At 31.9% G+C, this 24,363-nt stretch overlaps 3 protein-coding genes across 7 annotated transcripts; 1 reads left to right on the top strand and 2 right to left on the bottom strand.

Annotated features, from left to right (window-relative positions):
- Positions 1 to 1,729: 1,729 nt before the first annotated feature.
- On the bottom strand, positions 1,730 to 4,731 carry LOC25484809 (SHUGOSHIN 1). Of its 2 annotated transcripts, none has more exons than XM_013613807.3 (12): positions 4,565 to 4,731; positions 4,101 to 4,276; positions 3,967 to 4,004; positions 3,760 to 3,868; positions 3,625 to 3,648; positions 3,463 to 3,531; positions 3,317 to 3,367; positions 3,092 to 3,185; positions 2,963 to 3,014; positions 2,679 to 2,851; positions 2,544 to 2,601; positions 1,730 to 2,427 (listed from the first exon to the last, which is right to left on the bottom strand). In XM_013613807.3, the coding sequence occupies exons 1-12, from the start codon at positions 4,626 to 4,628 to the stop codon at positions 2,142 to 2,144; spliced, it is 1,194 nt and encodes a 397-aa protein (XP_013469261.1). In that variant the 5' UTR covers positions 4,629 to 4,731; the 3' UTR covers positions 1,730 to 2,141. The 2 variants fall into 2 exon arrangements, with proteins under 2 accessions (XP_013469261.1, XP_013469260.1); XM_013613806.3 differs by having other exon boundaries at positions 4,149 to 4,276.
- A 1,697-nt stretch (positions 4,732 to 6,428) lies between these two features.
- LOC11422352 (ribosomal RNA-processing protein 7 homolog A) lies at positions 6,429 to 11,276 on the bottom strand. Of its 4 annotated transcripts, none has more exons than XM_024784393.2 (5): positions 11,126 to 11,276; positions 10,672 to 10,803; positions 10,316 to 10,413; positions 8,180 to 8,390; positions 6,762 to 7,179 (listed from the first exon to the last, which is right to left on the bottom strand). In XM_024784393.2, the coding sequence occupies exons 2-5, from the start codon at positions 10,676 to 10,678 to the stop codon at positions 7,094 to 7,096; spliced, it is 402 nt and encodes a 133-aa protein (XP_024640161.1). In that variant the 5' UTR covers positions 10,679 to 10,803; positions 11,126 to 11,276; the 3' UTR covers positions 6,762 to 7,093. The 4 variants fall into 4 exon arrangements, 2 of the variants coding, with proteins under 2 accessions (XP_024640161.1, XP_024640163.1); XM_024784395.2 differs by having other exon boundaries at positions 10,672 to 10,799; positions 11,126 to 11,262; XR_003012377.2 differs by lacking the exon at positions 10,316 to 10,413 and having other exon boundaries at positions 6,429 to 7,179; positions 7,313 to 8,390.
- A 1,414-nt stretch (positions 11,277 to 12,690) lies between these two features.
- LOC11415182 (protein SMAX1-LIKE 3) lies at positions 12,691 to 16,139 on the top strand. The gene is made up of 3 exons (XM_003591642.4): positions 12,691 to 14,219; positions 14,320 to 14,545; positions 14,753 to 16,139. Exons 1-3 carry the CDS (start codon positions 13,036 to 13,038, stop codon positions 15,890 to 15,892), a joined length of 2,550 nt encoding a protein of 849 aa, XP_003591690.1. The 5' UTR covers positions 12,691 to 13,035; the 3' UTR covers positions 15,893 to 16,139.
- The last annotated feature ends 8,224 nt before the right edge of the window (positions 16,140 to 24,363 follow it).

Raw genomic sequence — 24,363 nt, 5'->3', positions numbered from 1 at the left:
CGCTGTCACCGCCACCGTTATTGTCTTCATTTGTTGCCATAAAACCACTATTTGGTTGATGCCATAACCAGCACTGCAACCATTCTAAATTCATAAAAATTCCATGTTCATCATTCCATTTAATTCCAAGATGTCAAGAGGTGCTGCAAGGACACCACACCTAGTAGAGCTGTCAAAACGGGCCGGCCCGTATGGGCCGGCCCGTTTAACCCGAATAAATATAGGGTTTGGGCCTAAAATATTGAGCCCGAATTTTAATAGAGCTTTTTAGCCCGGCCCTTAAAAGCCCGGTACCCATTAGGGCTAGCCCGAATGGGCCGCGGGTAGCCCGTTAGCCCGCATAACAAAAAAAATTCTATAAATTATATATATTTTTCAAATAATTATTTACTTAGTTGATTATCAAAGTAAAAAACAAAAGTGAAAATTCAATGAATTAACACAAATATAAATGTAATATAAAATTATATTTATTCATTTCGTTATTTATAGTTTTAAAGATCGAATATATAAATATCTATAACCATAACATATCTAATTTATTTAAAATCATTTTCCTCGTCGTTTTAGTTTACGACGTTTATACGAAAATATTTACAATTTACTTTTGTGCTAGACATTATTTAAACATATTAAAAATATTATTTATAAAAAAATTATAGCAATGTTTTATAGTACTTTTTTAAAATAAAAAAATATATAATTTTTAATACGGGCCGGCCCGTTTAGCCCGCGGCCCGTGTAGGGCTGGGCTCGGGTAGTATATTTCAAGCCCGTTTTATCAACCGGGCTTTTTGACCCGGCCCACTAAAGCCCGAAGCCCGCTAGGGCCGGCCCGTTTAGTGCTAGGCCGCCCGTTTTGACAGCTCTAACACCTAGAGGTTGTGACGAGATTATTTGACTATCCTCGAACTCTTGTGCCACCGGAACGATGGGGACGACACATTTAATAATGGAGTATAAACTAGGCATTTTGGTTAAAAAGGGGTAGAAATTGCCGAGTCGTGTGATTTGCACGACACTTGTGTCATGCACATTAGCATTTCTCTAGTTTTTATTTTTTTGATCTGTTGTTTATTAGGAAAGTAAAGCTTAAATGCGTGTCGTGCATACCCAAAGACATGATGTGCAAGGAAAATGCAGAAGTGAGGGGAGCTATGAGCTTCCTCATCAGATATTACTTACCATCCTCTTTTCATCATGTGCCCATACGTCCCACATGAGAAGCAAGCAAGGTTCAGACCCTCATACTCCACAATTGATTATCATAGAACACCCACCAGTTTTCAGTTATGCAGAGTCCTAAACAAGAAGCTATTCAACAAATCAAAATAATCCCTACCCCCATACATTATGGCATGGAGTGTAGGGCATATCATCAGGCTTACAGATTTTCACTTTCTTCTTCGATTGCAGGACAGAGACAATCTCTATGAGTACTCTTAAAATGGAGGAGTCCTCTTACCGTATACATATCAGTACCGAGTATGTGTATGGTAGTTATACACAAATATTAGCATGCATAAGCCTACTATAATTAATATGTAGATTATTACTCCGGACTCAAAAATAAGAAAAAAAAACAACTAATTACACATGGAATTAACATGCTTTAGAGTTAAAAGTATGATTTGGTGTTACCAACAAAACTCAATGCCTTGGCTAAAATAATTTTCCAGATAAAAAACTAATAAACATGAATAATTATATTCACAAAATACAAACTCACTTCTCAACAAAATCAATCTTAGGAGAATCAAGTTCAAGCACAATGAAGTTTGCAATTACAATTAAACTACCTTGTTTTTTTGTTTTGAACTCTCCATTTGCATTTGAAAAACAAAGAATAACCTGGTCAGCACCATAACTTTTATTTTACAATGTGACAAAGAGGGAAGGGCAGGAGACAAAGAAATGACTTGAGTCGATCACATACTATCATCTATAATTGATTATCATAGAACATACATCAGTTTTCAATTATGCAGAGTCCTAAACAAGAAGCTATTCAACGAATCAAAATAATCCCTGCCACCATGCATTGTGGCATCAAGAAGTAGGACATATCATAAGGCTTTCAGATTTTCACTTCACTCTTCTCTACAATTGACACTTTGGTGCAAACCTTATATAAAACTGACTCACTTATCCCTACGCATTTTCAGATTAATTGGAACTTCCCTGTACGAAACAACCTTCACAGCTGATCGACGCGAAGGCCGGCCAATAGACGATCTTCGTGTTACCTGAGGATCAAGTGTACAGGCATTGTTTTCTGAAGTCTCACTTGATGCTGTAGGAAGACTTTCTGACATATCATCGCATAAATTGGAAACTTCAAATTTTGGATCCTCTGTATCAAAGAAGTCTTCAGCTGGTTCTGGTTTCTCGGGTCTGAACAGGGCAGATTGCCTTCTCAAACTATGCCTGTAAATTTTTCGTGAAGACATGAAACAGGCATTCAATTATCTAAATTAATCACATTTTCCTATTTCAGTCGTTCGAATCCATTCAGAAAGTGGAATTCATATATAATAGTATACCTCTTATTTTCAACATTCCTTTTAGCAAGAACTTGTTCAGTGTTAGCAGGTCCTGAGGCTGCAAGCAAAAAATTATGTTGAAGGAGAGAAACAAAAGAAAAAGGAAAAAAAACAAGATAAATGGCATGCAATTACATTCAGTATCTTGTCCGGCCACATCGTGAACTTTGGATCCTAATGATGTTGATTCGTTCTCATTTGCCAAACTTTCAAGAGGATGTGAGGCATCATATTTTATTTCAAATACTTCTTCTGTTGATCCTGATTTTCCAGCTTTCAACGCTGCAGATTTCCTTCTCGAAGAACACCTGTTTGCATATTTGAAGGAGACATATAAGCTGCCTTGTTCCTAAGTATCCCGGTGTCCAACTTTGGAATTCAACATTAATCATGTGTAAAAGGTAAATCCAAGTTCATACCTTTGACTGTCAACCTTTTCTGATTTGACTTGTTTAACAGCAGGTGCAGAAGCTGCATGAGAAAAATACCTACTTAAAAGATATATAAATTAAATTTAGTAGACAGAGTGGGTTCGGCATGCTAATTACATTGAGATTTGGACATCCTCTTCCTTTTCGCTTCTCCTTTGTTTTGTTCTTCTCCCTTGTTTTCTTCTTCAAACTTTTGATCTGACTGCTTACTCTAAGAAAAGGAAAAATTGATTAAGTGCAAGTGAGCTGGAAGCAAAGACCAACAAGCAGAAGAAGCCAATAAAGGAAAATATATATATATATATATATATATATATATATATATATATATATATATATTACCTCATCTGCAACAATGTCATGGATCAGTTTTGCTCTGTTGTGATCATTTTCCTACGAATCAAAAGACATAACCATCAAAAACTAAAGCAAGGCTCTTTGAATTGCTCATTTACAAATTCATCAGGTTGGAGATGAGTTAAACTAACCATCGATGTTAATTTCATAGCTTTGAGTATACCATTTTTGCATGCTAATTCAAGCTGAAGTTCCCTCACCTGGATGACAACAAATTGAATGTCACTAAACATAACTAAAAATAAGAAATAAAAGCAGCAGGTGTCAATGCACCATTGGTTTTCAAGACTCACCATTTGTCTGCTTGCACTAATCTCCTGCATTGCATATAAAAAGATCATAAATTTTTTATTTGAATATCAACAATCAACAATAGCAAACAAATTATAATAATAAGCAACAGTTAAAACACATATAGTCGGTAGTACCCGCGTCATTTGAGTATTTGCAAGTGCAAGTTCTGCATTTTGCTTCCGAAGTTTCTGAAAATTGCTTTGACACTTCTGAAGCTCTGCTTTATATGATTCTATTACCACACTATAAACAGAACAAACCAAAGTAAACAAAAACTATTTCTACATTGATTGCAGATAAAAAAGCATAAAATTAGACACAAAATGAAGATAAAAAATTACTTTCTTTGACCTAAGAGCTTCCTCATCATTTCATTTTCCTGAGAAACAAATTCAAAATATCCATGAGTGTAGTGATAATCATCATTCAATCAATCAATCAATAATAATAATATAACATTATTATGTATATATACATTGAGAATGAGGTCAAAGGAGACATCAGTTGAAGGTGGAGGAAGTACTGGTGCAGGGTGGTGCTTTGGTTGGCCCTTGTTGGTTATATCAGCCAGAATTTTCTTCTGAGCAGCTCCAACAACAGAAACAGAATCACCCTTGAAAAATTTACCTTTACCTCTTTTCGGTTGTTGACCTGCAAGCAAATGAAACCCATTTTTTCAATTACTACATGAAACCCTAAAAAACCTAAATTTGTGCATGTATAGATTAACCTTTCAATTTTGGAGTCTCAGTTAGATCTAATAGCTATGTAATCAGTTAACTGAAGTTAAAACAAACGCTTAATTAAGAATTCGAAACGGAACTGAAATCCAGGATTTGAACAGGAAAACCCTAATCGGAAGTGACGGAAGAGGATTGAGAAAACCCTCGGAGTTATGGAAATGAAGGATTGGGAATTGAAAGTGAAGAAGAATGATACCTGGTCCAGTTTCAGCGACGGGAGGTTGAAGATCGGAGTCGTGGAAGATGGAAGCACCTTCCATTGCTGTGACGATTCGAAACACGGAGGGAAATGAAACGATGAAGATTGAATTTTGTGCTACTAACGGCGTTGTTGTTCCAAACCTCTTTTTGAATTCTTATTAACTCCCTCCTTTGCTCACATTTTTATAATTATTTGTTTTTTTAAAGGATTTTATTTTTTATTTTTTGAGGGGAAAAACAAGTAATTATTATTATTACTACCTCAAAAATAAAATAATTATTATTATTTTTTAACAATAAATAATCACTCAGTAAATTCTAGCTTAATAAGGAAAAATATCATAAATGTCAGATCAAACGTTTATAATCGAGGTTCGAACATGTCTTCTCTGCTTGCGTGTGAGTTCTCAAGTGTCTATTGTCATTTTTTTTTATATACATAAATTTTTTATCAACGAACAATAGTTGAGCGGAAGTGATAATGAATTTAGATCCCTTAAACAAGTGGTCAGAAAATTAACTCTTTATCTCACCCTGTCTCTAAATCATAAGGAATTAGATGTGTGATTTTGGAAGTGGTTCTAACTAAAATAAAATTCTTGATAAAAAAAATTAAAATAAAATTACATGTCTTTGAACTTGGATTGATATTCGAAATATGGAATATGAATCCTAAATGTTTTATTTTGTTTACAAACTTATGTTGTACATCTTCCATTACAAAAACAAACAAGTGACACTTGAATGGATGACGTGCATTATGTTATTGATGACTCGCATCAAACTCACCTCATTCATCTTCTCCTTTTTAAAATAGAAAAATGATTGAGTCGCAAATCTTAGAGCCCTCTAACACAACAAACATCATTATTGTAGTTATGTATTATTCTTCATTCATGAGCAATCAACCCAATCCAATCCGTGAACACTCTAAGTTTTGTGTGAGTTATCATAATTTTGTTGTTTGAAAAAACATATCGTTAAAAAGAAAATGAATGTAGTTTATAAACTACATTTAGTTTCATCCATCATTTATACATTTTTCAAAAAATAAAAGTTACATTTTGTGATAACTAACAAAAAGATAATCAATTTACAAAAAAAAAAAAAAAAGAAGATATGTCTTAAATTTGAGGTATTTTAATATTAAAGTTTGAGATATTTTAGTGTTGCTTAAATTTTATCACGTTGGAGTAAAATATGTACAATTTGTTTAAGGGTTGTGCTCTGGTACATCAAAAAGTTCCATATTGTTTAAAATATGTACTAAATATAAACAACATCCATTCTTTTTAGCAATGTATCTTTTTAAAAACGACAAAATTGCAATAACTCATGACAAAACTTAAAGTTGGACAATACCTTAAAGAGAAATGATATTTGTACAACCATTTTGTGACAACTTTCTCTCTCATACTCACATTATATTCTTACTCTCTCTCTTCCTTTTTCTCTCTCCATTGTTTTTGACCAATGAAAAGAGAGAAAAAAATTATTGTCAAAAAGGTTGTATCAAATGGTTGTTCAAATATCATTGCTCTACCTCAAAATGCCTAGACTTGAGTTGGAACATTTTACCTATAGATGATTGATGTGGCAACACCTCATTTCACTTTTAGAAATTGAAGTGAGTTTTCACACCTTGTCGATTTTATAAAGAATATAGAGTGATTCGCATTACTCCATGATCATTCTTTTCTTCTTAGAGTCATGTCAAGTTCATCTTGTGGCAGGAATATTAATAGATTGAACCTTACCTCGGCCGGCCTCCATGAGACCTCTACTTGACTGTAGCGTGTAGGCTTCAAGCTGGGGAAATAATGCCTGTCATTAATTTTAAGCATCAAACTTTAGGGTACTCATTAACGATTGAAAAAAGGACAAAAAATTGCATTTTAACGTTTTAATTTGTTGAACACACAATTTTCACTCTGAACATTTTAACATTCACGCAATTGTGAGAGTCTAGCGATGAACTTTGAGAGGATCTGGTTCCCAAACCTACGTGTGCAGTATAACAGTATAAGTATTAAGTGAAGCAAAATCTTGAATGAAATCGCCAATACATAATTCAAACCTTAACCTATGGTTCATTGGTCATCACGCAGGAAACCTCAGCGCAATGTGTGTGTTGTTCAACTCAAAATGTGGTGCTTTATTAATTTTACAATTAAGCAGAGGTGACTGAACCTTCACGTCATTGTGTAACGTTATCGTGCTTAAATATTGTGTATTTGTGATATAAAATCACCACACCTGGAATTACTTTACCTTAAGGATTCAATAACTACTTCCTCCATAGTTAAGGATTAGGACATATTATTGACTCATTAAAATAACTACATCCTCCAAGTTTTTCAAATATTTTCAAATTAAATTTTGCATTTACAAATATTTGCCACAAAATTGGAATGATAAATAAGCTAAAATTTTCAGGACTATAGTATTTTCAACTGCAGGACTTCAGAAATATAATCTTCACCCAAAGAAAAGAACCGTCAACCTTGGCTGCTATGAACATAATTTAATAAGGTCTAAATTTTCTGGCAGCTCTCAACTGTTGAAGACGTTTTTTATCCTCCTCAAATTTTCCCTGCAATTCCATTATTTCTGCAAGCAAAGCATGAATGGTTTATTTCAGTTTGATCATCAATCAAAGTCGATTTTGAATGTTGACAAGCACTAGTTTAAGAAAGCATCTATTGTTTGAGGAAAAAGAAAAAGGGTAAAGCACGAGTCTCACATAAAATCATAAAATTTTGACGGTGTTCCAACGAACCAGATAACAATCATTTCATGAACATCCAGAAACCTTACTTGCTAGTGTTTTTGAGCGAAACATCTTAATTTACTGGATGACAGGTTGTGAATCAGTTCCTAGGATTCATGAACATCTTAAACCTTACTTGCCTGTGTAAAGACTAGAAAGAGAAGCGAGGAATACCACAGAACAGATAGGATACCCTAATGCACATAACTATTATGAAGAAACTAAGAATAGAAAATGAACAAGCAAATAATGTGGAAAATGAACTTGTTAAGTTGCAAAGAGTACATTGATAAAACTTATATACAACAATGAATCTAATCTATGTAACTACCATCTAGCTAGATTACAATCATTATGAGCTGAAAAGTTCGTTACAAGTCAACTAACCAACTATGCGGAGCTGTATAACTAACTACACTGAGCTGTCAATCAGTTGCAGAACTAACAATTCAGTCAGTTTGCAGAACAAGTAATGCAACTGATTGACACTTGTTCTGCAAACTGACTGAATTGTTGATGTCTTTGTTTGATGTTTCTTTTAATCAGATTCATTATTCTTCAATATCTATCTATACCTTTAATTAGGTTTATCACTTGTTGATGTATTTCTAAAAGAAACACAAATAACATCAGCTATAAGATCTTTTCCATGTCGGTGCAAATTTTGATAGAACCCCCACTAATTAATACTATGCTTTTCTTTTATTTTAAACCAACATCATTGGTTTAAATTCAAAAACTATTGTTTTAACAAAAATAAACAACTTTTATGATAAAAAATGGTTAAGCATTACCTGGGATATAAAAATATGGCAAAACATTATGAAAAATAAGCTATACCGTTTCTCTGAGCTTCTCTTTTTTTAAAACAGTAGAAATCTAAACCAACTTCTTTAGGTTTCTTTTTGTCCAATTTATTCTCCACAGCGGCTTGGGCAACTGATCCCACGGCAATACCACTTTCAGAGTCTGTTGTTTTCTTCCTACCCTTGTGGTATGCAGCCACTGTCCATCCCCCTTCTGCGGCAAGGGCTTCTTTTGTTTTTCTTTCCTGCATTGACCAAAAAACAATTGCATGGAAACCAAAATAAGTAACAAATGAGGGTTAAAAAGTGAGTTAATAAGTCAGTTGGGTGTGTGAGATGAGAGACTATATAGAAATAATGGAAAGGAGAGACTAAAGGGATGATATTAAGTTTTGTAAAGGGCGGTGTTTTGGGAGAGTACCGGGCCTCTCAAATACATAGAGCACTGCTGTTTTCTATCAATAAACAGCATTTTTCTATAATCTGATCCAGTTCCTATCAACTGGCATCAAAGCTCCAATATTGAGGATGTGGATGTTGAGGAATTCAAAAGCTGTTCAATTTTCAGCAAGGAGAAAGTAATTCTCAAAATTCTCAACAAAAAGAGAAAAGAAGATTGCAAGATGGGGAAGAGATATCAGGGAGGATCGCCTTTGGATCCAAAGAGGGATACAAATTGAATCTGAAAGTGAGCAGCCAAACAAAGTGACGGGGAAATATAGCCGGAGCAAGAAATAACAATTTGTGTAGGCAATGGTGCTTATGGTGGTTGAGGAGAACTAAGATGATGGAAGCAGAAGAAAACTCAAACAAGCTAATGGTAAGGAAAGAAAAGATGTGAGACAGGCCGGAGCGTGAATAAGAAGAATAAAAGGAGAGAACTGAAGTTGAACAAACTTTTTGGCCTAATAGGCCAAGCCCGAACTATTAGATAGCTATAGGATACTTAAGGAAATTATTTTGAAAGGTGAAGTCCAACTTAAGGAAAAGAAAGGGGTTAGAACTTTTAGGGCATTGCCCTTTATGTTGGATGCTTCATGGCTCATTACGGTACCCATTTTGGAGATTTAATTTCAGCTACAATGATCAAGGTTCTCCTGGAAAGTAATTCTAAATCTTGCTGAAAATATGCCACTGTTGCTGCAGTTATGGCTAAGAGAAAAGGACAGACACTTTATAGAATTCTTTGGAAACATAAACGACAAAATAGATGTCACTGCTATAAGTATTCATTGAGCTATTGTTGTGAGCATTGAAGGTCCGTGGACTCCAGAGGCCATTATTGGCTCTCATCTGTATTTTGGTTAATCATGCATCAAAGATTGGGGCTCTGCTGGAATAATGTTTTCAGCAAAGGATTTAACATAAATACACAGTAAGTGTAAATAAGTTTTCACAAGCATTGAATGATATTTTGCCACATTATTAGATGCATGTGTAAAAAAATTACACTGACGGCATATAAAAATTAAACTCTTCCAACAAATATTAGATAGAAGTTTTGCGGGAGTATTGTTAAGTGTCCATGAGGACTGTTGGTCAGAGAGTTTCTTAGTAAGTTATAGGACAGTTGAGCTGAGATAGTAGAAGAAAGAAGGCATGTTGCCTAAAAATAAAAGGACAGTTGAGAGGGAATGATTTCTAGTCATTGACTCATTTTAGAAGATACAGGGGCCAATGTTTAAGGAGGTTGCAGGCCCTCAAAGGTTCTGCATTATTGCTCTGTAATCACGGGAGATATTCCATGTTCTTTCTCATAAATTAGCGCATTTCAATTGAATTCTTTCTTTCGTTCCTGATGAGGAGTTGTATTGTGCTCATGACACTGACATAATGTCTAAAGAAAGTCACTTTTTATGCTGCCTAGGCCAAGAACAAAACCATAAGTTAAAAAGCATATTGAAATGATATGCAAGAACATCAAAACAAAAAGGAACTTCTAATTCTGTGTCTATGGCTTTACATATATATGAATGAATTCATCTATCTACTCTATGAATAGAAACTGAATAATTTCAATATATTATCCCCACTGAAATAAGGGTTATCTGACTAGCTATTACCAGGAATAAGTCTGCATAAATAAACAACATTTTGAAACAATGTCTGGCAAGAATATCCAACCTATGTTTTCGTTTAAAGGAAGTTACTCAAAAGTCAAAACCTATACCTCTTCCAATTTTTCCTCGTAAGAAGTTACAAAGTCGTCAATTTGATTTTGCAATGCCTCCAACCTTGGTCTACTTTGATGGCATTCCATGATCCATTCTGTAGTTTGAGTATTCCCCAGTCAGAAAATATACCATGTAAGACGATAAATAGACACTAACATATAAATATCCACAAAGTACATGGGTGCACCACAATCCAATTTTCAACAGGTCAAAAGAATAATGTTAAATGATATTCTACATGCTCACACTCAGGAGGTAAGGTGGATATTGGCAAGTACTATTGTAAATTGTGTCAATAACCTCAAAATTTGTATTAATGCTGACATTACAAAAAAGAAGAAGCAATTCATACTTTTCATTCCAATTAAGCAGTCATCATCTCCAGAGGAAATAATATGAAATTCATTCTGATGATCTTGTTGGGTCTTTTCTGGTGATTTCCGAACCTCCTTTCTTCTTTTCTTCTAAGATTCTTTTGACCTACCTACAAAACAAGGATTAATTCCATGAGGAAAATGAATGCATGACTTAAGGCATGGTATTTCATAAATAATAATACAACAATGGAATCAATTAACTAGAAAATATATGAAATAAAGTCATAAGCTGTTTTGATAAGTTCCACCAATCAATCTCAAAAGTGCTTATGCCAGTAAATAAGCTCAAATAATTCAATCTAACAACAACTTAGTTGCCAAGACAGAGTAAAGACAATGATGGAAAAACTAAAATACATATTCAATAAATAAGCAGAAAATAAAGTTCCAGTTTTATACTTGTACAAAGTACAATATCCATGAACTCACCAATTCGGTCTTGTAAATCAACATGTTCTTCATCTTGTGTTTCAACTAGATTTTTGTCCCTGTTGTTCCTTTCTCGGGTGTTTGTAACTTTCATCTTTTTCGGGTGTTTTTGATTCCAAGAGTTTTGTTGTTAGTTAGGGTTTTAGTTGTTAAATAAAACGTGTTTTTTTCTTCAAAAGAAAGTGGGTTGGGCTTAGAATTTAGAATGCTAACCGTTTATTTTTTGAAAAATCATCTCTATACCCCCACCAATCCCTTCTACCCCCTACAAATTCAATGTAATAAAAAAAAACACCTTTGCCTCACTACATAAAAATAATGAACAAGGTGGTTAATGTTGTTTTGAGTGTCATGTGTGAAACATAAAATTGGTGAATAATTGTTTTTCATAACTAACATGCATGTGTGGACGCACCTTCTGCACACTCTCAAGGCCACTACCGAGAATGAATTATCTCGTTTTGGATTGTATAACAAAAGGAGGCAAAATTAAAAATTTGAAGAGCGAGCGAGAAGAACAGAGGGGTTAAGAAATTCTCTTCATTGATAACTCATGGTTTATTCTTGATACATTGTGTTCATAGTTTACAAAACTGTTTTTATCATGCACAAGCACAATTGGGTATATATAATTTTTTTTTTTAAAGAGATCATACATTTAAATTCAGACAGTAGATTATAGTATATATTAAAGAATCAAATTAATTTTTATTGTTATTTTTCTAAACTCTTCTACATTCAATTAGATGAAAAAATTAGATAAAAAAGACCGGATGCATTGTTAATTAAGAACTAAGAAAGAGTTATATTTATAAAAACTGCATAAGTTTAGTTGTACATAAAAGATGTAAGTATAGTGTATGTTTTTCTTCGTTAATTAATCATCGAAATCTAATGCTTGGTTGGTCTGTAATGTTTGTGAGTGTTGTAAACCCGAGGTATCAGAGTTCAATTCCTACTCGTAGAAAAAGTGTACCATTAGATTAATTTTATTTTAAAAGCAAAATCAACAATTAAAAGAAATAAAACTATAGATTGCCAATGATGCAATGAATTTTCAGTTCGGAGGACACCATAAAACTTTAATATTTTCCATTCACTGTTCTAAATTCCAAAAGAAAATCCATGTAGTATATGATCATCCTTTTCTTGATCTATTTATTATATTATGTCATCTTATTTCTAAAAATAGTTGAGGCAAACAGAAAACCATGATTTAGACTCATTAAAATGGTGAAGAAAGCAAACTTTTTGTAATGAATTATAAGAGACAAAGTGACAATATATATTTTAAGAACAAACAAAAGAAATAGTTTTTTCATGCAATCTGTTTTATTTGTAGTTTGTGATCCATTCATTATTCCATCAATCATTCAAAGCATTATTATTCCCTCTTCTCCTCAAAAAAAGATAAAAGCTAAAGCCTATACCCACACCACTACTGTAGTTTCCTGTCTATTCAAACAGACAGACAGTCCTCTATTTCTTTTTCCTCTTTGTTTGCTTAATACCCCTTTTATCCACTTTCTCTTTTTCTTACTTTCTTTTTTTCATGTTTTTAGTTCAGCTTATTCTTAACAAAAGTGGTTTATTCCTTCCATTCATAATGTTTAAAGCTATATAGTCACTATTTACTTACTTTTTCTATATATATATATTTTACACTTCCCTCAATAACATGAACAGAAGCTTTTGTTAATCCATATACCTTTGCATGTACAAGAAAGAAAGAGAAAGTTTCATATAAAAAGCCAAAATTTACCTCCCTGACAAGAAAGGCACAAAATTCTCACATTATATCTATATCTTCCACATCTTGCTCTAATTGTACCAAACCAACTAGTTAGCCTTTGTTTTCTACTCTCTCTCTCTTTTTTCAAACCAAATAACTAATATTTTTTTCGAAGATCATGAGAGGAGGAATTTGTAGTATACAGCTTCAAGCACTTACACAAGAAGCTGCAACTGTTGTTAAACAAGCAGTGAATCTAGCAACAAGAAGAGGTCATGCACAAGTGACACCTCTTCATGTTGCTAGTGCTATGCTTGCAACTTCAACAGGAATTTTAAGAAAAGCTTGTCTTCAATGTCACTCTCACCCTCTTCAATGCAAAGCTCTTGAGCTTTGTTTCAATGTTGCACTCAACCGTTTACCTGCATCAACACAAAGTCCACTATTAGGTCCTCAATATTCAACCACTCCTTCACTTTCTAATGCTTTGGTTGCAGCTTTCAAACGTGCTCAGGCTCACCAACGACGTGGAACGATCGAGAATCAGCAACAGCAGCATATTCTTGCTTTGAAAATTGAAGTTGAACAGCTCATAATCTCTATACTTGATGATCCAAGTGTTAGTAGAGTTATGAGAGAAGCTGGTTTCTCTAGCACTCTTGTTAAATCAAGAGTTGAAGTTGAACAAGCTCTTCCAATTGAAGTTTCTTCAACAAAAGTTTCTTCTGAATATCATAAAAACCAGTCCAAAGAACTTAGCCTTAAGCCTCAAGTTCTTAGCCTTGGTGGTTCATACACCAAACCTATAGATTGTGTTAACAATGATGATGTAACAAGTGTCTTGAGTGAATTAGTAAAGAGGAGAAGAAACACTGTTATTGTAGGAGAGAGTGTTTCTAATGCTGAGGGAGTAGCTAAGGGAGTGATGGAAAGGTTTGAGATAGGTGATGTTCCTATGGAGTTAAGGTATGTACAATTTGTGAGTCTTCCTCTAATATGTTTTAGGAATATTAGTAAAGAGGAAGTTGAAAAGAAATTTGTGGAAGTTAGAAGCCTTGTGAAAAGCTATATGGGAAGAGGGGTTATTCTTTATTTAGGTGATTTAAAATGGTTGTTTGAGTTTTGGTCAAGTTACTGTGAACAAAAAAGGAACTACTATTGTTCTGTTGAACATATGGTGATGGAGATTAAAAAATTGGTTAGTGGAAGTGGTGAGAGTAGTAGATTATGGCTTATGGGGATTGCAAATTTTAAAACATACATGAAGTGTAAAATATCTCACCCTTCCCTAGAAACTATTTGGGAGCTTCATCCTTTTACAATTCCTGTTGGCAGCCTAAGCCTAAGTTTGAACTTTGACAGGTAAATTTAAGATTATTTTTTTCTTTTGAAATTCTTGTTCTTACTTCTACTATTGAGTGTTTTTATAATTAACATTTTTTATGTTATACATTATTTACAGTGATTTTCAAGCTAAGGAGAGAAGTATGGTATTATTCAATGACTTGACTTTTGAAGATAAAGTAGGTGTTGGAAAGCAACTAACTTGCTGCAGAGATTGTTCAATAAAATTTGAAAATGAAGCTCTGAGTTTGACTAACAATATAAGCAAGAAAGCATGCAGTTCAAGCTTGCCAACATGGCTTCAAAATTGCAAGGAAGAAAGAAGTTACACAGTGGAAGATCAGGTTTGTCTCATAATTTAATGGTGTTTATGATAAAAGTTAAATATCTTTAATGATTTAATCTAACAGTTAAGTTACGAATTTACGACTGATTCAGTGTGATTTTTTTTTACGGTGACAGTGTATATGAATTAGTCTTTAACTATATATATGCAAAAAAAAATAGTCCTTTTTTCTATTTTCTTATCATTTTCTGTCTTTGTGAAATAGGAAAATGCAAGACTTAAGGATCTCTGCAAGAAATGGAACTCAATATGCAATTCAATACACAGACAACCTTCCATTCTTGACAAACAAGATTTGTTTGTTTTATCATCTTCCCCTTCATCACCAACTTCATTTTCCTCACTTGAAAAAAAGTCTAACTTCCAACATAGCCAACTAAATTGGCCTATAATTTCTGAACAAGAAAAAGTACCAAAAGAATGTGAGTTATTATACACTGAAAGTGCTGGTGGTGATGATGATGGTTGCTATGATGGTAACTTGATCATGTTCATGCCACAGAGAAATGTTCCAAAACCAGATCTTTTGTCAAATCCTAACTCAAGTCCAAACTCAGCTTCTTCAAGTGAAGCAGTGGATGGTTTAGAAAGTACTGAATTGTTCAATGAACATAATGAAGAGAATCTCAAGATTCTCTGTGATGCCTTGGAGAACAAGTTTCCACAACATAAAGAAATCATTCAAGAGATTGCAAGTACTGTCCTTTTTTGTAGATCAGGAATGAGAAAAAGAGGGAACAACTTCTTCAAAAGAGAAAATCATAAGCAAGAAACATGGATGTTTTTTCTTGGTGATGATTCTCAAGCCAGAGAGAATATCTCAAAGGAGCTAGCTAAAGTTGTTTTTGGATCTTGTAACAACTTTATGACAATTGGCATGAGCACTTTCTCTTCCCTAGGAAATGATGATTCCTCAAGTGATGAAAAATCCAAAAGGAAAAGACCAAGAGCTGAGTTGGGAAGCACTTATTTGCAGAGATTTTGTGAGGCAGTGAATGAGAATCCTCATAGAGTGTTCTTCATGGAAGATTTGGAGGAGGAAGTTGATCACTTTACTCAAAAGGGTATCAAGAAAGCAATTGAATGTGGAAGTATAACAATTCCTGGTGGTGAATCTGTTCCTCTCAAGGATGCCATTGTCATTTTCAGTAGTGAAAGCTTCAGTTCAGTGTCAAAGTCATCACAATCATCATGTGCTGAAAACAAAGGGAAAGAGACCATGATAGAGGATCATCAAAGTAATCTAAACCTCTCTTTGGATCTGAATATAGCCATTGAAGATCATGATAATGCTGACATTGGTATTCTTGAGTTAGTTGACAAGAAATTTAGTTTTAATTTGTAATAGGAAAGGGAAAAAAAATGTTCTATATGTGTTAAATTTGGGTGTAACTCTTTTTTTTTTTTTTTTTACTTTTTTTTCTCTCAACTTGTTTGTTTTTCAGCTATAGTTATTAGTGGGGAAAGAAAAAAAAAAAGACATGAATGCAAACTTTTAGATATATAGTTTGATAATTCAAGTTGATATGCATGTATTTTTTAATCTTGGATGGAGATGGTATATGATAAGCTTGTATATATTTTTAACTTTACTCCAATTATTTGAGTGAGATTTGGTTTGTTTTAACTAATGTATTATGGCAAATTACTGAATTTTAATTCATGAAAGAACTTAGTGAAATATAATCATATTATAAATGTAATTTAGTAAACAAATTTTAATTGATTAAAATTAATGGTATATATTTTTTTTTTGGAATAAAATTAATGGTATATTTTCAATAGTGAACTTATATTTTCCTACTCTTTAAAATTTTAAATATATTATATTTATAGTTTAACACAAATATGCAACAAATAATTCACTTGTTTAACTGGTAACAATATCTTAATCACATTGGCAGAACAAGAAAAGCACATGTGGATGTCACTATCCAAAATTCTCTGAAACAAATAAATTAAAAGTAAAACTCTCAAACTCAAATGCTTGGCAGGCATTTCATACAATTATTTGTCAGAACAGTGTACTATTGTTTCCACTTTACTTGGTCCTGTGGTATAACATTGGCTGCACTCTTCACTGTTGATAAAAAAAGTATATAGTTTTGCTGTACAAGTGAAATATGTCAATGGTACTCAGAATTTGTAATCTAGAGATATAAAAATATCATTAGTGTCACTGTATTTGTTCTTAAGATGTCAGTTCAGTAGTAAGAATTTGATTTTGTAACTTTAAGAGACGAAGTTTAAATAATGGTCACCGATGTCATATTATTAATGATAATTTTGCATCCTCAAATTTTTATTTTAAAAAAAAAAAAGTGTCAATGGTACTAAAAAAACATGAAAAGTGCAAGTATGTAGGGTCAACATACTAACAAACAGAGAAGAGGAACAAACAAAAATAAAATCTCCAGGAATATATTGTCACATCACTTTATATTAAGAATTCAAATTTCTTTTTTGAAGGGAGCATATTAAGAATTCATGATGCTTACTAGAAATGTTTATCTAATCTATTGTTAAGGATGACTGGTTTCTGCAAACAACGTGAGCTTTATGTGTATAATAATTCACCTAATTAACCTCTCAAGAAAGAAAAAAAAAAAATCACCTAATTAAGTAACATATTGTAATCTAGAGATATACAGTTTAAAAGCATTTTATTAGGAACTATAAATATAGAGTTCAAGGGAGAAAAAACTATATTGATGAAAAACTACCCAAAGCATAATGTGTGTCAATAATAATACAATAATTAATTAGATCTTGTTGAAAATTGTGAAATACTTGTAATTGAATTAACCATAATTTTAATAGTAAATTGAATTAATCATGCACTCAATTGAAATAATCACATTTTTTAATATGATTAGCCAGTATTACAGGTGTAGGAAAAAAAATGAGTGTTTGAATATCATTACTAGTTAATTAAAGATGTTCAAAGGTTGATGAAAGAATTATTCATAGTGTAAGCATTATGCAAAGAAATATTATTATAAGTTGTTCAAAGCTATTCGTTTCAAAACCCTTTTTGTATGGTATCTGAGGTTCAGACCTTGGGATTCAAACACTGAATCATTTATATATTATGCATTGTCTTTACAGGAATTGTTTCAAAATCATTTTATCATGAATGGTAGTAGAATCAAGCACATGAATATCATTAAGAAGGAGCATGCTAATTGGAATAAGCACATACATTCCAATGTCATGTTTGGAAACTATATCCATATAACTGGAATGTCCTATAATTTGATTTCTTTGTGATTGTCACGCTCATTACTAACTAACCACTAAAATATGAATGAAATTAAAGTTTCTTTTGTCAAAAAAGTTTAGCGGAAAAAATTATACACTATATATCGATAAGTGATTAATTATTCGTATATTCAAACTTGCGCTTCAACATATCAAATATACTTGTAATTTTTTACCATTCTAATGGTAGATTTATGTAACTACCAACAAGGTGTGAAGAAATAAAACTACCCACCACATATAGCAGAATAAAACACGTCTCTTTTCTTAAACTCTTTTAAACATTATTAGCATCCTTTAAGCAATTAATAAATATAAATAGCATAAAATTAAAGAACTCGTTCGTTATTCTCTTTTCTTTTTCTTTTTTTATTTTCCTTTCTCTTGAAAGTGGCTAGGTAAAACAAAAGTTAACGAAACTCAAGTGATCAACCAAGTATTGGTAAACAAAGTGTCAAAAGCTTAAAGATGATGCGTATAAGTTGATTCTTCATGCTCTAAAAGATGCAAAGAAGGGGACAAAAATTAAATTGACCTTTCTTTAGCAAAAACAAAAATGTGTGAACTAATCTAAATCTAAATCTATGTGCTTTCCCTAACTTACAAGAAACCTAGGGCCTTTTGAAAAGATAGAGTTACTTTTCTTTTCAATGTTTTCAAGGTCACCAATCTTAACCGACTCTCAATCATAAAATAGCATCATCAATCAATAATAGATTGAAACTATTTACTTCATCGTTACTCTTTCCCTCCCAAAATATTAGTTATTTTTTCAAAGAGGTACGTGTTAGTTAATTGTTAGATTTCAAAACCAAAACTTGAGTGGTTTCAATACTTTTAATGTTTTAGAAAGCCAATGTATACTTCAATCAAGATTTTTTACTATTACATCCTCAGATTTTTTTCTCTCCAAGTAATCTACTAAGTTAGAAATTCACCTCTTAAGAGAAATAAGTGGAGTGTACGAGGTTCAAACTCCGGGTCTTACATATATTATACAATGTCCGTACCAACCGACTTAAACACACGGCAACACTTCATCAAATTATTAATTAAGCTAATGGTTACGGCTAAAGTTTCAAGACCGATGCGACTCCATGCTTCGGTTCGTATCTGGTTGGATTAGCCTGAAAGGGTGTTTTACTTGCTTCATCTAGAAGGGAGTTGTGGAACTTGGATCGTTTCTATGTTGGCAGACGATTCATACGCCTACCCAATACCTCGAATGTTCACTCTGCGTTTTTCTTTTTGCGATTCGGTTTCGTGTCTACACGTGGGTTCGCTGCATTGTCCGTGGTAGAGATTGTCTAAGGTTTTCTCTTTTTATACCACTCATGTACTGAATCGTTGTATCATCCGTTTTAGGTTGTTTTTATGGTGTACTGGGTCAGGTACATGTCCCCCAGTTGTACTTCCTGGTTCATTTTCTAATTTATTTTCAATTTTGGCTTTAAAAAATAAAAATAAAAAATATGCTCATGGGAACACATCATCATATCATTAATTAAGACATACATGAATTATATATAGCTTTTTTTTAATAAAATAGGAACAATTAATTATGAGTTAGGATACTTTCATTTAATGGAAAGTGCCATTTGAAGAGAGACTCATTGAATATATATTCTCTTTCCAAATGACATATTTCATTAAATTAAGAGGGTTCCAACTCAACTGATATATAGAAGCACTAAACAACTCGATAAACTTAACCAAACATATTGTCTAATAAACCTTCCAAACATCACTAAAATCACATCCCATATTAATTAATACATCACCAGAAGCTTTTAACTTCATGTTTGTTTTTGTAAGGAATATTGAATATATATTTCATACTCATCGGAAGCCAGAATATATTTGGGTTGTTATTATATATCGATTCTCATGCAAACTTTTAATTGTTCTATATTAACAAAAAAGTGGTAACGTTGCAAACTATTGTCACCACTAACTCACACACTCCATTAAGACAAGTCCTCGAGCACAGTACCCATTGATCAAGATTACAATTTTTAGTTTCCTTTGTCAAATAGAAAATCTTACGTTTATAGTTTTTAAACATGCAAAAATCGTTTTCATACACCTTTAGTTTGTCCATATCTACAATATTATTTTGTATACTACACTAGACTAGACTGATGAAATAAAAAAATGAAATAAACATCATTCTAAAATAAACTATACGTGAGTCTCCTTAATTTTCTACTTACCATTAGTGGTGCTATTTTATATATGATTATAGGATTGCTTTGCTAAGGAGGGACAAAGGATTGAATTAATCTCCACAAGCCGACAGAAGAAAGAAACTTTTCTGGACTGCAATGCAATCTTTATAGGATCAACCAAGTGAAAATTAAATAAAAAATATGTTTATGATCAAATGTTGTTTTTATGAAGCATGTAGTCCACTATAGTCTGCCGTTTCTGTTTCATAAAATTTAAAATATACTAAATTATCAAGAACGTGCTAGAACAAGGAATTCTCATGAAGCAAATCATGTATAGTGTTTATTATGAATTATTTAGTATATCCATAATTTAGAAGGATACATTATTGGCTAGCACAACGGGTGTGGTTGGATAAGCTTATAGGTCCGGAATTAGGAGAATACATGAAGGTGAAACCAAATTATGGGGAAATTAAGGAATCAAATGTTAGTTTAAATAACGTAATTGAAAATTTTAGATAACTCAAATGCTTCAATTGAATTCTATTCATTTCTAAGTTTTTTGTTTAAGGAAGAGTAATAAAAAAGTTCATGTTTAAAATTTATTGCGCTATTTTTATGAATTGTAAAAGTTTTGGAATAAAAGTATATAAATATATAATGAAAAGTGATAAAATTGAAGATTTTAAAACATTTTGGTCAAATTTGAAATTTCAATAAGTTGATAAAACAGTTTCAAAATATGACAAATAGAGACCAATTTACAAAACTTAAAATTTGAGGACCAATTGTAATATTTTTAAACTGTATATGGACCAATTTGCAATTTTTAAAATTTATAGGGATCAATTTCCGTTTTTAATATATATGGACCAATTTTCGATTTTTTTTTTCTTTTTGAAGAAGCTAAAATGAAATTTATTTAAAACACAAAGAATCTTAGCAAGCACAAGGAATGCTAAGCTAGAAGACTTAAAAGCAACATACAAAGAAGACTTAAAATAATTGAATCTTACCAATTTTCGAAATTAAAAAATAAATAGGGTCTAATATGTAAATTTTTAAAGCATATAGGATCCAATTTGCATAACTTCAACGAATTATAAGAATCAATTTGAGATTCACATTTTATCCAATAAAAAAAAAATTTAAATTATTAATTGTTTAGATAGTTTTTGAAATTTGCCAAATTTGTCTATGACAAATTATTTTATAAAATATCTTCATTTTTAAAATTCTTTAATTTATCATCGAAACAATAAAATTTATACATAAAAGATTCAACTATCCTCTAAAATTACTTTAACTCGAAAAATTCTCTCATTCAAACATGTTCTTAGTTTTAGGGAGTTAAATGTATCATTTACATTTATGTTGCTTGCAATGTACAGTATCCTACAAATTTAAATAAATATATCTATTTTAGTAAAAAAAAAAAATGTTACTACAACAACACCATTTTATTCAAATTTGTATATTTATCTTATGATTGTTAATTTAGAATTTAAGATATGATTGTACATTGTACTACACATACACATCCCAACGGCCAAAAGGTTCTTTAAAAACCAAGATATTGTGCATCAGTCGTTGTGGACACTTAAAAATCTTACAAACATGATCTAAAAATCATTACAATCGAAAAAAGGTAAAGATAAAGAGAATTTGATCAAAAGCATGACCCCACTAATTGTATTCTTTTTAGGGGTCATATTAACGCTCTAAAGCATTCAAAATGTTGATCCTTTTCAAAGGCAATACATCTTTTTTTTCTCTTTTCTTTGAAATATTGATCATGTTCTTTTTCTAACCCTAGTTACAAGATGGATGGCCCATAACACACCTCAAACTTTTGAGGCAAGTGAGATAGATAGTGGCATATGAGATTGGCATGGAGACAAAGTTTCCACACAATGAAGCTTTTGCAGTCTTTAGGAAAGAGAGAAAACAAAAAATAATAAAGCAAAGCTTGAATATGGCTTTTGCCTTTATGTGTAGAAGGCCATATCCTCTTTTCAGTTTCTCTCTTCTTTTCTATTACAAGTGAATTATTTTTTTGCATGAAAGTAAGGGATTTCTCGGATCTATAACTCCCAATAATCAGTGTATAATTTAGGGCACAGACACATTCAGAGCATTACTTAGTGACCTCGGATCCTTCAACATAGTGGGAGAGGTTGTTGTGTTGGAATGGAATGGTCTCTGTTGTAAAGGCTGAGACATTAGAGATGACCAGTCAAAAAGGAATTTGTCATGGAAGTTAACAAGAATGGGTGGAAAATAAAGTTTACCATGATATCATACACATTTATGGTCCTTTCTTATTTTGGGTTTCTTAGAATATGACAAAAATATAAGACTTTGAGAAGTTATAGGTAAAACTAATTATATTTTCCTTTCTCTTTTTTGTGATTATTCTTTTTATTTAATGCATTTCATGATATTAGCATACCAACCAACAAAATTTACTCCAACTACACAGTTTCTAATTCATTTGATAAAGTGATTGTACGTTGTAAAATAGTTTAACAAATTTACATCTAATTAAATTTCACAATTTAAATATAAGTCATGTTAAGGAATGAAAAAAAAGAAGGGAACTTTTGTATTGAAAAAAAGATTATTATTATTTTTTTAGACTTTTAAATAGTTGATTACACAACATCCAAAATGTTATTACTATATTTGATTTTTTACAAGTACCCTAATTAGCATTTTTCCTTTAAATATATGTATTAAAAATAATAATAAGACATATTTAAATTATGGAATTTGATTAACTATATTGACTCATACAAATTTAACCTATTTAATTATTACAAGTGGGAAACTTTTTTTTTTTTGACAAGAGGAAACTATTTGTTAAATAATATACTTTAGCAGTTCATCTGATTTTTAACATATTTTTGTTATCAATATATTTTTTGGGTGGTTTCAAGGTGCTAAAGCCCACGAGACAGAAAAAAAAAAAAAAAACTATCAATAGGTTGATACCCCATCAAGATTTAAAGTTTTTTTAGATAGCCAAAATGATAATAAACATTAGAAACTAACACGTACAAGTGAAGAAGTCGAGTTAAAATTTTGATTATGGCGCTCGACTATTGATTTTAGGATTTTTATCAATTGAGTTAGAATTTATTGATAGATTCAAAATTAATACAACCAAAAGAAGAACTACTGACTTAGACGATGTAGCAATTTGAAGAGTGTAAACTCCTAGCTTGTGAGAATATCCGCCACCTTATTGGCCTTTCTCATCACATGAGATATAGAGATATCACCAAGTTGCTCTAAGATTTTGGAGGTCCCTTCAAAACAAAGAAAAAAAGATTTTGGAGGTAAACAAGGAGTGTAGATGAGAAGATGGACAAACCAATTGAATTAACCTGAGCTGCAAGAAGAAAATCCAACTCGATTGCCACCCCAGAATTAAAAAAGTACATATATCCTACTATATTTAAATTAGACGCTTTTGATTATTCAATTCAATTTAATTTTATGTTTTCAAAAAGTTTAGTGGCAAAAATCACACACTTGAAATGGAGAGATGTGGAGAATTACGGGTTCGAATTCGCTTAGCAATATATCAAATATTTCTGCATCATTTTACCATCCGAAAAATATTCACATTGATACGATACAATTTACAATTTAATTATAACATTATTCAATATAAAAATACACATCTCGCATAGAGTTTATTTTATTCTACTCAATTTGTTGTGTTTGTTAAACGAGTCTTGAAATTTCAACATCTAATTTAGCAGTTTCTTATACAGTAATGTGACTTAGCAATTAACATATTCTCTCTTATCTTCTTCATACACATCTAAATAGGAGTGTGTATGATTCTTTAGAGTGTGTTTGGGAGTTATTTTAGGTATTTGTAGGGGCGAGTTTTGTCTATATTTTGGAACATATTTTATGTTTTAAAAAATAAAATAAAAAAACGAGACAAAGAAAAAATATAAATATGAAGTTAAACTAAGAAAGCAAAAAGAAAGGTTTGGGGTGGGGGCAAAAGCACATTTTATGGTTAAAGAAAAGTAAATTCTCTCCTCTCCTTCCCATCTAAACTCTCCATCAAAATGTACCCCTAGTGTGCATACGCCGTACGATTAGTTTTAAATTTTGACATAGTTCCATATAATTAACTATTCAGATAAGATCAGGCAGGAGAACAAATATGGTAATGATAAAAGCATGACTGTTTTAGTTGAACAATTTTGTAGTCGAAAAATTGCACAATTATTGAATGTTTTAGTAGAACAATTTTTTAGAGGAATGTTTTAGTTGAAAAATTGAACAATTAAAACTCTGGTTTGCTTGTGCAGCAAGTAAAAATAAAAATTAGCAAGGTACATAGGCATAGGAAAGTCCA

This window comes from Medicago truncatula, chromosome 1 (genome assembly GCF_003473485.1).
Source record: "Medicago truncatula cultivar Jemalong A17 chromosome 1, MtrunA17r5.0-ANR, whole genome shotgun sequence".
Taxonomy (NCBI): Eukaryota; Viridiplantae; Streptophyta; class Magnoliopsida; order Fabales; family Fabaceae; genus Medicago; species Medicago truncatula.
The sequence above is the reverse complement of the archived record's forward strand: the minus strand, read 5'-3'. Positions and strand labels throughout refer to the sequence as shown.